A 15682-nucleotide genomic window follows, 5' to 3' on the forward strand; every position below is an offset into this window, starting at 1 on the left:
ACTTCAAGCTTGGCTTTAACAGAGTTCGACCTCTCATAATTGAAAAAGAAACGCAGATGGATTGTTTACAACTCTTGTTTTTTTGAAATATCACTAAGAAATATGTTCCTCGTAAATATGCTTCTCGTTAGAATCGAACGTTAGGTACACATATATTTAACCCAACCAATTGTCAACTGAATCACCTCTTGTTGGTAAGGATTGTTTACAACCATGCAAGCTTAGTTCATAAACTAACAATGTTATTATTATTAATCCCAAATCTGGAGTAGTTTCTTTCTAAGAAGCTAAAGCCTTTTCCATCGACTTTTTTTTATCAATCACAAAAGGACAGGGAATGTAAAAGGCTATTATTATTCTCAGAATGTTATTAGTGATGCATAATACACTAATTTGTAAACAGCCGTCAAGGGCCACAAACAAGACAACCCACAAGGAGGATGAATTTTCAGAATTTGCAGTTCTTACCCGCAAATTAATTGTAAGAAAACAAACGAATGAATGTCATTTGCGTTCAGTTAGACAGCACCTGATGGAGTGTTAACACTCGCTTGACCGATGAGATTACTGAAGCGACCATCAAATTCTAATCCATAGACATGCCCCATTTTAGCACGTTTTGTCTCCAGGTATCTCTGGTTTTCCTTGGTGATAGGAGTCACAAGTGGGACTCTGCTTACAATTTCTAAACCATAACCCTTGAGCCCAATATATTTTGAAGGATTGTTTGTCATCAACTTCATTGTTCGAACTCCCAAGTCCCTTAGCATCTGCAATGAAAAAAAACCCAGCAAATTAGATGCGGTGAGGTTTCTTGAATTGTATGGTAAAGCTCTAAACTGCAACTAATATGTAGCCTATCAGCGGGATGGTTATCATGGTGCCTTAATCTGAAACCTGATGGCACGCCCTTCAGCTCAACCCTCCATCCCCAATAAATTGTTCCATTATATGGCACACCCTTTAGCTCACAACCCTCTATGCCCAATAAATCGTTCCATTATTTCAATGACTGGTTGCCGTACATATAAAATCATTCCAATTCATTCAATGACTTGGAGGTTTTAACGAAGTATTAAGTACGTCGTATGCATATATAAGTATACCTAAATAATATCATTTATAGCACTTTCCAAATAACCAAAATAATGATTCTGCAATATGATAGGTACCTGAGCACCAATGCCATATTCTCGTGAATCTACGGGCAATCCCAACTCCTCATTTGCTTCTACCGTATCACGCCCAGCATCCTGGAGGGTATAAGCACGGAGCTTATGGCCCAAACCAATTCCTCTTCCTTCATGCCCACGGAGATATACCACCACACCCCTTCCTGCAGCCTCAATTTTCTTCATTGCAAGTGCAAGCTGGCTCCCACAGTCACATCTTTTGGATCCAAAAATGTCTCCTGTAAGGCACTCTGAATGTACCCTCACAAGAATATCTTGCCCATCTCCAACATCACCCTGTTTAACACGATAACCCGTTACTGAAAATATAAAGATTCAGTCTACCATTGAATTTTATGAAGCATTACTTCCAGACTCCAGTAGTAGGACAAACGAAAAAAGAAAAACAGAAAGATTCGAATAACAAACACAGCTTACCTTAACCATTACAATATGCTCAATCCCATCTAAGATTGATCGATAGCAGTACGCTGTGAATGGGCCCCACATTGTAGGTATCCTTGCATTACCAGCAAAATCTACTAATTTATCTGTCTTCCTCCTATACCTGCCAGTTAATTTGCAATAGGACCACCATTAAATTTATGTTTTATCAGCCAAATGCAATGCATAGACATCTAATCGGAAGACAACATAAATCGATTCTCCTACATGTTCTTCAGCTTTTGGCATTTTAATCACAGGGACCACATTTTTTATTCTTGACAAATTATTCTGCTTACTTCAAAGGCAGTTGGAGTAAAAATCAATACATCAATCATGGAAAGACAACTTCAATAAAAAACTAAATCTCTCCTCTATGCTATACAGAAGGAAAATTTGGATGCCCATGATGCTAATCTTAATCTCTTTAAAAATAAGGCATGTTTTACCTGATCAAATCTGCAATTGATATAATCTTCAAGTTCTCTCTTTGAGCAAATTCACGAAGCTTTGGTAACCTAGCCATGGAGCCATCATCATCCACAATTTCACACAGAACCCCAACAGGCTTTAAACCAGCTAGTACGGCAAGATCAACAGAAGCTTCTGTATGTCCAGCTCTTTTCAAAACGCCACCCTCCCTGTACCTCAATGGAAAAATATGCCCTGGACGGTTGAAATCCTCAGCTTTTGAATCTTGTGAAGCAAGACCCAACACTGTTGTTGCCCTGTCTTGCGCAGACACCCCTGTGGTTGTACCATGTTTTGCATCCTACAAAGGTAATTTACATACAAGACAAAAAATATTATAAAACATACAATAATAGAATAATGAAAGCAAAATGGTAGCAATAAAGGCAATTGAATCGTATATAGATGTTTGTGTCTTAGGGTGCATACACACACATACATATATAGGCTTATTGCTTACTATCATTTTCAATAGATACTTCACACATTTAGCATTTGAATTCTCGGCTCAATTTTCGAGAATTTTATATTTATAAATTAAATTAGTTACGAACGATGACTTTTATTAAAATAACTAAGTAACGAAATTTCAAATCACTACACAAACTTGATGATGATAACAGCAATGATTCTATGAACACAAATGTCATTCAAATAATAGAAGTGAGCACATAGAAGAAAAGCCCCATGAGCATATGTATTCCAAGACCGAAAGGAACCTACCACTGTTATGGTAAACGCAGTAGAGAGACTCTCATCATTTTCCTTCTCGGTTACCATCAAGGGAAGTTTCAATCTTTCCAGATCTTCCGATTTCATGCTCACACAAATAATCCCAGTTCCATGCTTCACAATAAAAGCCATGGCTTCTGGAGTAGCAAGTTCTGCTGCCATTATCAGATCTCCTTCATTTTCTCTGTCCTCATCATCTACTACTATCACCATCTGTGACATAAATGAAATCATAAGTTGAAATAACTAAAATCATGAAGAGAAAGATTGACTTTCAATATCACAATATACAATAGCATGAAAAACGTCAGAAAACAGACAACCTTTCCATGGCGAATGTCTTCAATGGCCTCAGGGATAGAAGAAAAGCCTTTTGTGGGATGATCCAAGTCATCATTAACAATGGGAAAACTTGTGGGAGCTGTATCTGCTGTGAGTAATCCAAATGCTGCTGTTGCATCAGGCTGTAGCTGTACCCCAGGTTCACTTGTTGCTGCATGGCCATTTTCATTCGAATAGGACAGCAGGTCATCCCCAGTTTTCGACACTGCTTTAGTTTTTCCAAAATCCTTTGCACAAAATGGTAATTTGCTAGCCAGCTGGATGAAGCTCGACTTTGATGCATATCCACTTCCAAAAATTGAATTTACATCACGTAATCCATGCAGGAAGTTCAAGTTTTTGGCTCTGCATAAAGATAAATTTCAGCAATATCTTCACACAACCAAAACAGAAGAAGTAGAAAATTCCAGCTTAGAACGTTACTCAAACTTAGAAGCAAGTCGTAGCTGGTTTAGTTAGCTTGTCTGGGAAAATCATTAATGAAGTGTAATAAGAATACCAGAACATAGCAACACAAGTAAGCAAATTTCCTAAACATGTCCTACGAACAACACATCAATAGGATAATCAAGTAATTAAAACCTACATTCGGGCTATGAAAATCCAAAAGTCAAAATTACTATTGTATAGAGAATACAAATTTGAAGTGATTTTTGAGATGTAAAAAACATGATAATAAAAGAAAACCTTCTCACTTTTGTGAAAGAAAAAGGAAGTATCTTTCTACCTAATAATGCCAGAGAAACAAAGTATCAGCTAACCCATCTACCCTTGGAATAGTAGAAGGCCGAAAATCTGAAGTTCAAACCAATAATTCTCAGCATATGAACCAGCTCTAATTTATTGATGAGAAAAGGCAGAAGAAGAATATGAGCCACAATTCATATCAGTCAGCGCACAACTTTTAGCTATGCACAAATAGCTGAGCTTTCAAACTTATGGCCACCAAAAACATATATAGCATAAAAACTTTAGTTCCCCTCCCCCCCCAACAAACCCTGCCTCTCTCAGTTTTATTCATCTTAATCTCAAAAAAGTGGGTTATTGGCTTATTGCTTATAATTCACAGGATTACAAGGATATCACTGGTTACATGTCTTAGATTCTGAATATTTAAACAATCAAAGCTGGTTCCAAACTAGAAGGGAAAACCCATCTCTCCCCCTTGTTACAATACACAAACAAAATCCTACCAACCATGAACCAACAGTAATCACAAAGGCTCGCCCTATCTAACTTGAATAAACCATACAGATGAGCTGTTTGACGATATATCAACATAAATAATCGACACCCAGAAAGTCAAACTCGAAGGAAAATTTACAGATCAAAAAAATTGCAAAGAAATCCCGATGACATTCAAAACCCAAATGAATATTCTCAATGTATCTATTACTTCGGGCAAATGAAATTACCGTCGGCAAGAGAGAGCTGCTGCTGCTGCTGTTGCTCTTGTTGTTGTTGAGGGACAGGAGGTATTGATGGCGGCCATTTCCGTTAAGCTTAGAAATCTGATTTGAATTCTTGAATGCTGAAGCGGAATGGTCTTTCTCTTGCATATTTATAATATTATTATTGTCAGCCATGCGAAGTTGAGGAAGGCCACTGGAAGGCGTGAGAATTGACGATGTAATAAAAATGGAAACTTGAAGGCATCAGAGGACCCCTCTGAATTCTGAATTGTATCCAAATCTCCTATTGGTTTGACCCGCTTACGCGGATCAAGAGAATCAAAGTTGGAAAAGAATGCTTTGGTCACGTGATTGTGTACAATTTTTAATCTTGCAACTGCCTGCCCGTGATGCGATTGTTTCGGAAAATAATAGACGGAGGCGCTATTTATTTCTAACAAATTCAGTCATAACATATAATAACGAATGTAATAATGAAATTTAATGTAATTAGACAATGTAATAACGAAAGTCAATGTAATTAGATAATGTAATACTGTTATGACTGGTTATAGAAGAAATTGTTAAGGATATATAGAGTTTTCGATAATTAAACCCAAATATTATAAATAATTTTATTTAGGCTCTTTGCAAGAGGACTATAACTAGGTGGGTGAAGTAATCAACTCCACCTAATTGTTTAGCAGAGAATTTTTCCTCTTATAAACTGTTAGAAGGTTGTGAGTTGGATTCTACCATATCCGGAGTTGGAAGGGGCTCCAATTTTTATTGTAATTGTAACTATAATTCTCTCCCAAAATCATGTTAGAACATTGTTTTTTTTTTGTTTCAAAATGACATTAAAGCTTAGAAATTAGGAATTAGTATTTAGAGTTTAGGAATTATAATTTATATATTTTTTTTCAAAATATATTATATTCCAACATTATGAACATCGAAATACTCAAAAAAACATATTTTAATTCATAATTTAACATAATTTTATAGAGCATTGTAGTTTCAATTGTAGTAAAAAATTGGAGCCCCTTGTTCCCACAAGCTATTATATCCTTGCATGGAAATATCATGTATTTCCTAATACTCCTTGTTTATAAATTATTACATGAAATCATGTGTTTATCCAATGCACATATAGGATAATGACTTTCCTTAAAAAAAAATACCAAGTGGGTGAGCCCCAAGTATAGGGGGTTGTGATTGCGCCCATTCAATCATGTGTCAAGATTGATTTTTCAAATACTTAACTAAATTAAATGTGTTTTTTTTTTCAGAAATGAAATTTAAATTTCATCACTTTAAATTTCATTATTTCTATGACACCTATTATTAAATCCTTTTAATAAAACATATTAATAACTTGCACGCAACTATTTTTGAGAGTTGAAAACTTGAAATGAACATTGAAATCTACAACAATGATCCAGCAAATTTTGATTTTTGACTGGTTATAATTATTGACATTATCAATAAAGTCAAAGATTTTTTTTTAATTAAATGAGGCTAATTATTTTTTTTTAAAAATCTTAAACTAAAAAATAGGGTTGCCACTCAAAACATATTTTAAATCTTTTCTGGGATCAAGCCATATAAACTCGGGAAGTGCTAAGTTCGATTCTCACTATGAACAATATCTTTGTAGCCACGTACTAGCTTTTGATCCAACTTATTTTGTTCAGGTGGAAAACTTCTCTGTACACAAGTCTGATGATTTAAAGGCAAACTTGAATATTCAAAAAAAAAAATTGTAAAGTATCGTTATCGTTTATAAAAAAAATGAATTTAAAATTTGTTACAAGTGTGATCTTCAAGAGACTGTATGCCTTAAAATAAGTCCAAGTACTTGTCCCCGACTAAAGCAATCCCTGGTGATCTTTATTTTTAAGAATATATAATATCTTATAGTAGTTGTGGATCTCAAGATTAAAACAACACTAGCCATCCAAAATAAATTATATAGTTTATGAGCTTATTATTGCATATCTTTCACAGCTTTTATTTGGAACAGTTACTTAAAATTCATATTTTATTGTAAAATAATTCACTTTTTATATAGTTGTTGAACATATATTATATTATAGTATAAAAAATAATTTATAATTGAACAATTTCCTTTTGACACAACATGGCATATATGCATGGGGGACCATAACTAGCACGTGATCCGCACGTGAAGATAATGCGTGGGGCACAACAAATAATCTGGGAATTAAGAACATGATTATTATATATGACTAATTAAAAGACGCAAGTTTTCTTTGACTTTGACTGCATCTACAAATTCACACAACAAATACTAATTGAAGATGATTTAGTTTTTCTTTTCTACAAGTGGTGTTTCATGTATGTTTCAACAACATGTACGATGATTTTACAAAATGTCATTTCACGATACTCCGAGTAACGTCATTTCTACTTAATTTTGACAATGACATTATTGGAAGTGGGATCATTATATATATAAATAATCTAATGATGTTGTCTTCAAAAAAATAAAGATAACATCATTAAACTGTTGTTTCGTTGTGAAACAACGTTACTCCTGATAATATCATTGTCAAAATCAATTACGAATGATGCTACTCAGAATGATGTCAAATCTCATTTTACGAAATAAGTACAAGCGGGTGTTATATTGTGATATAAATCTATGTGTGACGTTATTTCCACAAAAAATTCGTCCAAAACCCATAAAACTAACAAGTTTAGAAATTCCTTAGAAATTTCTTCGGTACCACCCCATGAAATTACCATCTTAACAGTCAACACCAAACAGGATAAAAATGAGAGACAGCAGAGAAAAGTGAAAGTCTTTCGAGAGGAGAGGATGTCATTTTCATTGCTAATGTACAAAGTTATTGTGGTCGATTCACAAAATGTGTCGATTGTTCCGGGAGGAGTTTTAGTGACAATGAGATTTGGTCGTGATTTATTTTAAGCAATGATCTTGTGTATATTTGGAAAGATGGACATGGCATGTGAAGTGTTTGATAGAATGCTTGACACAAATGCGGTTTCTTGGGCGGCTCATTTGTATGGGTTTTGGTGCTGCATTGTGTTAAACCAAACGAATTCAATCTCTCTGCTAAACTTAAAGCATGCGGAGTAATGCTTTTTTTTTTTTGTGATGTCAAATGCTGATTCATGGCATCTGTGGACTGTGAGTGCAAGCTGGAATTGAAAAGACTCTTGCGGTAGGCATTTCTAATATTGAATTCTACTCAAATGTGGAAGAATATTTGAGGATGTCCGAATCGAATGTGTTCTATTACAGCTAGTAGAAACCTTATAAGTTGGAATACCATGATCACCGCGGGATATGCAGCAACAGGTTATGGTGGGAAAGCCATACTATTGTTTTGGGAAATGCAAGAACATATAGAGGTGCCTGGTGAGTTCTATTGATCTTTTTGTGAAAATGTGGGAACTTTTTTGAAGCTGGTTGGTTGGATTGAACAAAAGAACGTGATATCCTGGAGTGTCTTGATACTAGGTTATTCTCAAGAAGAACACTTGGGAGAGGCCATGAACTTTTCTAGGTAGCTTAGGGATAGCAGTAGATGGGTTGTCCTGTCGAGCATGACTGGCGCGTTTGCTGATTTTTCTCTAGTGGATTAAGCCAGGCAAATGCATGCATATACTATTAAAATCCAATCAGGGCAGATTGATTGTGGATATGTATCTCAAGAGTGTGGGGAGATAGATGAGGCCACACAACTTTTCTGTGAAATGCCACTCAGAAATGTGTTTTCTTGGACAGTTATTGATTTCAGGTAATGGAAGGCATGGCAAGGAAGCAATCCAGATATTTAAAAGAAAGCAACTAGATGGTATTAATCCTGACGATGTGACGAGTATATTCATCAGACACATAAACTTTTCACTATATTAGTGAGTAGCACAGGCATACACTACAACTATGCCCCGAATTAGAGCACTCCATGATTAAGCGAGGCATCACGCAGAGTAGATTCATCGATATGAAGAGGTTGATCAAGTTAGTCCTTGTAGGGTCATCTAAACGGTACATTTAGCTTGTGCAGGATAGCTCATAAGAGAGTGACATGCATTGAAAGTACTTAAGCGATTGTGAGATAGAGGATTTCCTTGAATTCGAGCTTTCGAGTCTCATTGTAGAATGTCCTGTATTTATTTGGCAAATACGTTAACCAGATCCACCCTTTAATCTCCCACTCCATTTTCATTCCTATAACGCTCTTATCAACCTTCCAATGCACACGTTCTCCATACTCATCACCAGCAAACACCACCCCACCTTGTCTGGTAAAAGGCCTATAAGCACTAGAGTACCTGTCTTTGAACCAAGCTTTAGGGTTGCGCAGAGACATCTTTGAAGGTTTTGTGGAGAAAACCTCTCTTCCATCTACACTATCATGAAGAAACCAATTCAGCATCCCACTATAGCCATTCACAGACTCCTCAAACTTCCATGGCTTCAAGCTCATTGTCATGGTCTCTCCTGCAGATACCTGTGATAGGATTGTAAAATTATTACTAAAAACGGTCTTTCCCTTGTTGTTCAAAGAATCTATGCATATGCTTACATTGAATCCTATGTAAGTGTTTGGAGGATCAAAAGATGCCTCAATGCTTTTCTCTGTGCCAACCTCTCTTCGCGGGTTGTCCGAAGATTTGCTTACGGAGACACTGAAAATGTTGGATTGAAGCACTGGAGTGAGCCGCAATGATATTCTTGATGGGAAGTGTTTTTCTTCAACCCCAACTCCTCTTTCTGCCATGAGAGTTCTATTCACCAGTTCAATAACATCACACCTGTTGAGAACTCGGAACATATCGGGTTCAATTCAAAATCCATGAAGAAATCAGGCATAATTGTGAGTATGCAATTGAATCATACCTTATATTATCTATCTTCACCATGACATCAATCCACGTCTCATGAACAGTGACTTTGTGGTTCAACTGAATGACACCTTCAAGTTGATGGTATTTGAGAGAGAAAAGAAGTCTATCATCGGCCGAACTGCTTGAGCTCTCAATGTCCATTGCCATTACAGGACAGTAAAGCTGAACTTTCCATAACCCGAGCCTCGAAACTGCATAAGAAAACATAGCTGATGAAGACCTGGGTGTTTGATTTGTTGCTTTAAGCTCCACAATCCAGTTAGTGATAGCAAGATTTAAAGACCTCATCCATTTCTCTTCAATGTTGGACCCCAAATACTTCATCAACGACTTTGATGCTCCTCTTAATTGACAATTTGTCAGTTGATTCTTAATGTTGTTAAGACAAGCTACCCTAATACTCTCAGGGGCTTCATACGTGCATATCAAGAATGTGAGTGTAAGAAATGCTTGATTGAAGACATCTCCAAAATTGGATATGGAATCCAGTTTTGGGATTCTGGGGAGAGAAGTGCATGTTTTTGAGCTATAGCTTAGTACATCCTCAATGATATTGATTAAGAGACTCGAAATCGAATAATTTTCGAGGAGTTTCAATGATTTGGTGTCGATTTTGATTGGTTTTGAGGACCAAAGAAAGATGGGGACAGTGAAATCCGCTACTATAGAGAAGGAGATGGTGGACGATGACTGAACGTTTTTGTTCACAGAGAGATTGAGAGGTGGATTGGATGAAGAACATATGCATATTGACATGGAATTTGAGTTCCATTGTGTGATTATTGGGAGGTTTTGAAGCCAAAGATATATATCAGGGTAGCACCAAGAGTTAGCCATGAAAGCAGCCTTTTAAGTACTTGATCTCTCTCTTTTACACTGTCTCTATATATATAAAGATTGCCATGAAAGTTTAACATTCTGGTGTGAAGAAATTGTCAAAAAAGTGGAGTGAAAAAAATGGTGGGAGAGGATAGACTCAAATAAGAGCTGCTGTAGAGGAATAATTGTACAAGGAACTAAATGAAGGTGACTTGAGAGGTTTTTAATTTGTTAATTGATTCCAGAATGTATTCTGATAACCCCTCCTTTTTCTTGATCAAGACTAGGGTTATCAACAATTAATTGGATATGTGTACTCCAATTTTGAATAATTCGATTCCTTTAACCGAGTCTTAGTTTAATGAAAACCTTAGACACACATATGCCTAACCCAATCGATTGTCAACCGAGTCACCTCTCATTGATTGATTAATGACGTCTTAACGTTACTAAGTTTGAGGCCCTGCACCCCCGCATATACCTTTTGCTTGAAAAGTTGAGTTCATGTTCAAAAGGACCAAAAGGAATCACAAGCTTTTTTTAGAGTCCATAGATGTTAGGCCACTTAATATTGTGATGGACATAATATGCTCCAAAAAGCATGGGCATCTCTATTGAGAAGAAATAATAGTGTGAAACTAGTCAAGTCTGCCTGAAGCTGAGAAGGAAAAGTTTTCTTTATTACTTTGTGTGGAGAATCAGTAATCACTACTGTTTTATTTTCTTACTTAACACTGTGGTAATGTATACCAGATAATCTTGGTTAGGCAAAAGAATATTTGAACTTTAGGTAGATGAGATTAACACTAATTTATTCATAATGGGTAGATCCATTTAATTATGTGTGTTTTAGAGCATAAAGCTTTGGACTAATTTGACAAGTTTGGTTTTACAATTATCATTTCACAAGCAATAATGATAGAGATCCAACAATTGGTATTTCAATTATCTCAATTGTTGAATTGTATGCACACGATTTTTATATGCATCATGTGAGACTTGTGGAGCCTAAAAATTCATTTGGATCCCTGTGCATCAATCTTAACAGTTGGAATAACTGGGATACGAACTGGTGGGATATTTATCATTTTGGTCTCACAAGTTAATCCTATTGCTGCTCCATGCAAATTATGGGCTTGGGTGTGCATTATGGCCCATTAACAACTAATAAAATGGGCTTCTGCTTAGAGTCCAAGCCCAGCATTTCCCTGGGCTACACAGCCCGTAGATCCTAGCACAGCCCAATTTTCATTCTCTTCGCGCGTCATCCCCAGCCCCCTTCTCTTCTCTCCACTCGCCAGAAAACTTCCCAATCCGCGGCTCCTGCTCTTCTCCTCCACCACCAAAAATCACCGCTCCAACATCGCCTTCACCTCAAGGAGCTGAAGTTATTCCCTTCATCATCTCAATTGCAATTTATTGGGCTCATTGTCTGATTCTTTGTCCCCAAACTCGTCGAGGTACTCCGCAAGCATGGCAATTGCTCTCAGTTTTCTTGTCAACGATTGCTGGGATCGTCTTGAGCCCTCTGAAGTAGGGGTGTGGGCTTTTTTGGCGCCAAAAACTTCAATTGTGACCAGAACGCTAACCTTCTCGACTGCTTTCAGTGCCTTCATTAACGAGGTCATTTGGTTGATTGTCATTTCTTTCTTTTTCCTCGTCGCTTTGTGAAGACAGGGCTTGGAGTCAGAATTGCCATGTGTTTCGTGAAGTGGCTGGGGAAGAGTCCTCTCTGGTTGTCTTATGGCGAGGCCCTGATTGCATCGGCAATGCCGAGTACCACTGCAAGGTCCGGTGGGGTTTTCTTGCCGATTATCAAGTCATTGTTGATGTCAGCGGGGAGTAAGCCCAGTGACTCTTCTTCGGGGAAGCTTGGTGCTTACCTCGTTCAATCCCAATTTCAGGTTAGTTTTCATCCAGCCATTGTGGTCAATCATAGAACTTTAACCTTTTCATCACGACATTTGAACACAAACTATTGATCTTTTGAAAATTTTCAAGAAAAAAAGAAGATAAAAATGAACAAGTGGGTGAACACAAATTACTGGACTAAAACAAGATCTTCCTTAAATGAAGGAATTTCATAATTATCTAAATTTAAACTTAAATATCTAAATTATCTTAATGTCAACAGCTTTATCTCCTAAAATAAATAGAAGAGAAAGATGCTATTAAATCCCAAGATTCTAGGACTTCAACACTAAATAAGTGGGTGTCATCTTGCTATATAAATATATACAGGGTGTTATTAAGTTGGTGTATTTGTGCCGTGAATGGGATCTGAACATGTGTTCTTCTGGTTGTAGTGAACAACTTTATCATTGCATGGCTGGTTTGTCCTTTATATTGGTCAAAACTAAAATATATAGATTGCTTGATTTGAGTTGTTAAAGTGTAATTTTTTCCTGTGCATGGAGTTGAGTATTGGTGGAGTATTTTAGGCACAATTTCTGGAGGATAAGTCAAAACAGACACAGCTAAAATGGTCTTCATATTTAAGGCATATAGTTTTTGGGGAACAAGTCAATACCAACCCAGCTAAACTACCAGGTTGTGGAAGAATGGGTTTTCTCCAACTTCTTAAGGTCCCAAGAAAATTCTAATTTATGGCAAGATGGTGACCACCCTTGAGAATGCTATTCAGAAGAGAATATGTGGTAAAGAATAGGGACACCTCCATGTTAAACTACTTGTCAAATGCATGAAGACGACAAACATAACATATGTTAGTTGTCAGCAACTTTGAAAAATCTTTCCCCCAAGGTAAAGGGATTATTTTATTTTGTCAGCTGGCCTAGTAAGATGAAGACAAGTCAAAGAGATTGATTTTTTTTTTCCCCTGAAAAAAGAAATAGAAAAAAGGGCATGAATTAACCAGGAAAGGAAATAACTAATTAAATGAAAATGGCTTGATCGCATCCCCCTTCACTGCTTCTTCTTTGCACTTTTGCTTTTGCAGTACCATGGACTTCACAGACCTTTACATTGCTTGCACTCTTTTAATGCTCAGTTTCCAATCATCAATCCTTTTATCTCATAGCTTGACATGCAATTCAAGTGACCTGAGAGCCTTGAATGGTTTCTCCAGTTGTTTGGATTCAGAGATCAGTGGTTGGAACATGTCAAGTTCTGATTGTTGTTCTTGGAGTGGTGTCATTTGTGATAATACCACTACTTCAAGTAGAAGGGTTGTTGGGTTAGAACTAGGGAGTAGAAGACTCACTGGAACTATCTGTGAGTCCATAACAAGCTTGAACCAGCTAAGAATCTTAAATCTATCTCACAATTTTCTCCATGGTTCCCTGCCAACTGAATTGTTTCATCTTCCGAATTTGGAGGTCCTCGACTTGAGTTCCAATTATTTTAGAGGTCATATCCCATCAAGTTGTGACTTGCCTTCCATTTGGTATCTGAACGTTTCAAAGAATGACTTTGTTGGCTCTGTCGATGCAACACTTTGTAAAGCTTCACCTGGACTCCAAGTTCTTGACCTTTCGCAGAACCAATTTACTGGATCAAGTATACAGAACTGCAGTGATTTGCATCATCTTTATCTGGACAACAATAACCTATCGGGAAGCTTTCCTGACAGTCTCTTCAAGCTGCAAAATCTTCAAGTGTTGCATCTCCAAAATAACTGGTTTTCTGGTCCACTCAATGATGGCGTTGGTAATCTCTCTAACCTTGTTGAACTGGATATCTCCTTTAATTTGTTTTCAGGAAATATTCCAGATGTATTTGGAAGACTTGGAAAGCTGGAGCAGTTCTCAGCTGGTTCAAATGACTTCACTGGCTTATTGCCTACTTCACTTGTGAACTCTGCATCACTCTTCAGGCTTGACTTGCGCAATAACACCCTAAATGGTTCGATAAATCTCAATTGTTCTGCCATGATCCATCTCAACTTCCTTAATCTTGGCAGTAATAAGTTCCATGGTCCAATCCCTTCAAGTTTTTTTTCTTGCCAGAAATTGACAACTTTGAACCTTGCGCGCAATAATCTCAATGGTGTGCTACCCTTTTCCTTCAAGAATCTCGAAAATCTCAGTTTTCTTTCACTGTCAGAAACTGGACTCAGTAATATCTCAGCAGCCCTAGCAATCCTGCAACATTGCAACAACTTAACCACATTGATTCTTAGCATGAACTTTAAGAATGAACAAATGCCTGAAAGTGTTAACTTGCAGTTTAGAAACGTCAAGGCGCTCATTATTCCTTTTTGTGGACTCAGAGGTTCAATCCCTGTGTGGCTGAGAGGTTGCAACAAGTTGCAGTTATTGGATTTGTCATGGAACCATTTGGAGGGGCAAATCCCTTTTTGGACAGGCAAGTTCAAAAATCTCTTCTACTTAGATTTATCGAACAATTCGTTAACTGGAGAGATCCCAGAAAGCTTGACTGAACTATATAGCCTTGTTGACATGGATATCTCATTTGAAGCATTACCCCAAGATATCCCACTTTTTCAATTCCGCAAAGATGATTCTACTTTGCAGTACAAAAGAGTTTGGAGCTTACCACCATCTCTGGACCTGAGTATTAACATGCTCAACGGACAAATTTGGCCGAGTTTTGGCAATTTGAAGCGGCTTCATACTTTGAATCTGGGAAGAAATCATCTTTCAGGTCCCATTCCAGGAACTTTATCAGGGATGTCAAGTTTGGAAAGTTTGGATTTGTCCCGCAACAAACTATCAGGAGAAATACCTCAGTCCTTGGTGCAGCTCAGTTTCCTATCTAAGTTCAGTGTGGCATATAATCAACTGTATGGGGAAATCCCAACAGGAGGTCAATTCATGACTTTTCCGACCTCCAGCTTCGAGGAAAACAATGGTCTCTGTGGTGGAGATCTTGCTTCATGTCGTTCAATGCAGACCCCTGTAGAGCCTGAAAGTGACAACACTGATGAGCCTCCCAGCGAAGGAAAGATCCTTGCAGGGTTGCCATTTAAAATTGGAGGTATAACCAGCTTTATTCTGGCCATTGCTGTCTCCTACCTGACCGGATGGATGGTTCCCTTGAAGAGAAAATGAAGGTAAGAATAACTAGAATTCCATGATAAATGTTAGTGAAAAAAAGATATAAGATGAATGAAGCAGCATATATATAATGTGAAAGCAGGTCTTGTATACTTGTCAGTCAATTGAGTATCTCCTGCTCTCTTAGCTTGGTGGGTTATGCAGCAACATTGACAATGTTTTTCCAGTTATACCTAGCATGTGATCAATCCCACTTTGGCCAAGTTGATGTTTGGTTCAAGTGTCTTGACAATGGATGCAACCCAACTCATGAGCTATATAGCTTTTTGGGAAAATTGGCTTCCATCCAATGTGTTACAGTCCATAAACATGGGTTTCCTCCAAGACCCAAAAATGTTAACAGGGGGATGTTTGATGATTCAAAGGG

General features: G+C 37.3%; 3 protein-coding genes across 5 annotated transcripts; 1 reads left to right on the forward strand and 2 right to left on the reverse strand.

The window, feature by feature from the left end:
- Positions 1-225: 225 nt before the first annotated feature.
- Positions 226-4818, reverse strand: LOC119984607 (bifunctional riboflavin biosynthesis protein RIBA 1, chloroplastic-like). Its single transcript, XM_038828638.1, has 7 exons — positions 4577-4818; positions 3143-3506; positions 2811-3032; positions 2066-2388; positions 1611-1740; positions 1173-1469; positions 226-770 (listed from the first exon to the last, which is right to left on the reverse strand). Exons 1-7 carry the CDS (start codon positions 4651-4653, stop codon positions 519-521), a joined length of 1665 nt encoding a protein of 554 aa, XP_038684566.1. The 5' UTR covers positions 4654-4818; the 3' UTR covers positions 226-518.
- Positions 4819-7688: 2870 nt separating this feature from the next.
- On the reverse strand, positions 7689-10457 carry LOC119983942. 2 transcript variants are annotated; one of them, XM_038827677.1, is made up of 3 exons: positions 9450-10457; positions 9136-9337; positions 7689-9060 (listed from the first exon to the last, which is right to left on the reverse strand). In XM_038827677.1, exons 1-3 carry the CDS (start codon positions 10292-10294, stop codon positions 8650-8652), a joined length of 1458 nt encoding a protein of 485 aa, XP_038683605.1. In that variant the 5' UTR covers positions 10295-10457; the 3' UTR covers positions 7689-8649. The 2 variants fall into 2 exon arrangements, with proteins under 2 accessions (XP_038683605.1, XP_038683604.1); XM_038827676.1 differs by having other exon boundaries at positions 9136-9364; positions 9450-10380.
- A 1125-nt stretch (positions 10458-11582) lies between these two features.
- LOC119983864 (phytosulfokine receptor 1-like) lies at positions 11583-15527 on the forward strand. 2 transcript variants are annotated; one of them, XM_038827595.1, is made up of 2 exons: positions 11583-12180; positions 12718-15527. In XM_038827595.1, exon 2 carries the CDS (start codon positions 13240-13242, stop codon positions 15307-15309), a length of 2070 nt encoding a protein of 689 aa, XP_038683523.1. In that variant the 5' UTR covers positions 11583-12180; positions 12718-13239; the 3' UTR covers positions 15310-15527. The 2 variants fall into 2 exon arrangements, with proteins under 2 accessions (XP_038683523.1, XP_038683524.1); XM_038827596.1 differs by having other exon boundaries at positions 13236-15527.
- Positions 15528-15682: the final 155 nt, after the last annotated feature.

The sequence above is a fragment of the Tripterygium wilfordii genome, chromosome 18, assembly GCF_013401445.1.
Source record: "Tripterygium wilfordii isolate XIE 37 chromosome 18, ASM1340144v1, whole genome shotgun sequence".
Taxonomy (NCBI): domain Eukaryota; kingdom Viridiplantae; phylum Streptophyta; class Magnoliopsida; order Celastrales; family Celastraceae; genus Tripterygium; species Tripterygium wilfordii.

Coding starts and splice junctions, on each gene's coding strand:
- LOC119984607 (XM_038828638.1), bottom strand. CDS start 4,653: ATGGCCGCCATCAATACCTCCTGTCCCTCAACAACAACAAGAGCAACA. Junction 3,507..4,576: donor GCAGCTCTCTCTTGCCGACG/GTAATTTCATTT, acceptor ATCTTTATGCAG/AGCCAAAAACTTGAACTTCC. Junction 3,033..3,142: donor AAGACATTCGCCATGGAAAG/GTTGTCTGTTTT, acceptor TTTATGTCACAG/ATGGTGATAGTAGTAGATGA.
- LOC119983942 (XM_038827676.1), bottom strand. CDS start 10,294: ATGGCTAACTCTTGGTGCTACCCTGATATATATCTTTGGCTTCAAAAC. Junction 9,365..9,449: donor GTGAAGATAGATAATATAAG/GTATGATTCAAT, acceptor AGTTCTCAACAG/GTGTGATGTTATTGAACTGG. Junction 9,061..9,135: donor ACACTTACATAGGATTCAAT/GTAAGCATATGC, acceptor ATCCTATCACAG/GTATCTGCAGGAGAGACCAT.
- LOC119983864 (XM_038827595.1), top strand. CDS start 13,240: ATGGACTTCACAGACCTTTACATTGCTTGCACTCTTTTAATGCTCAGT.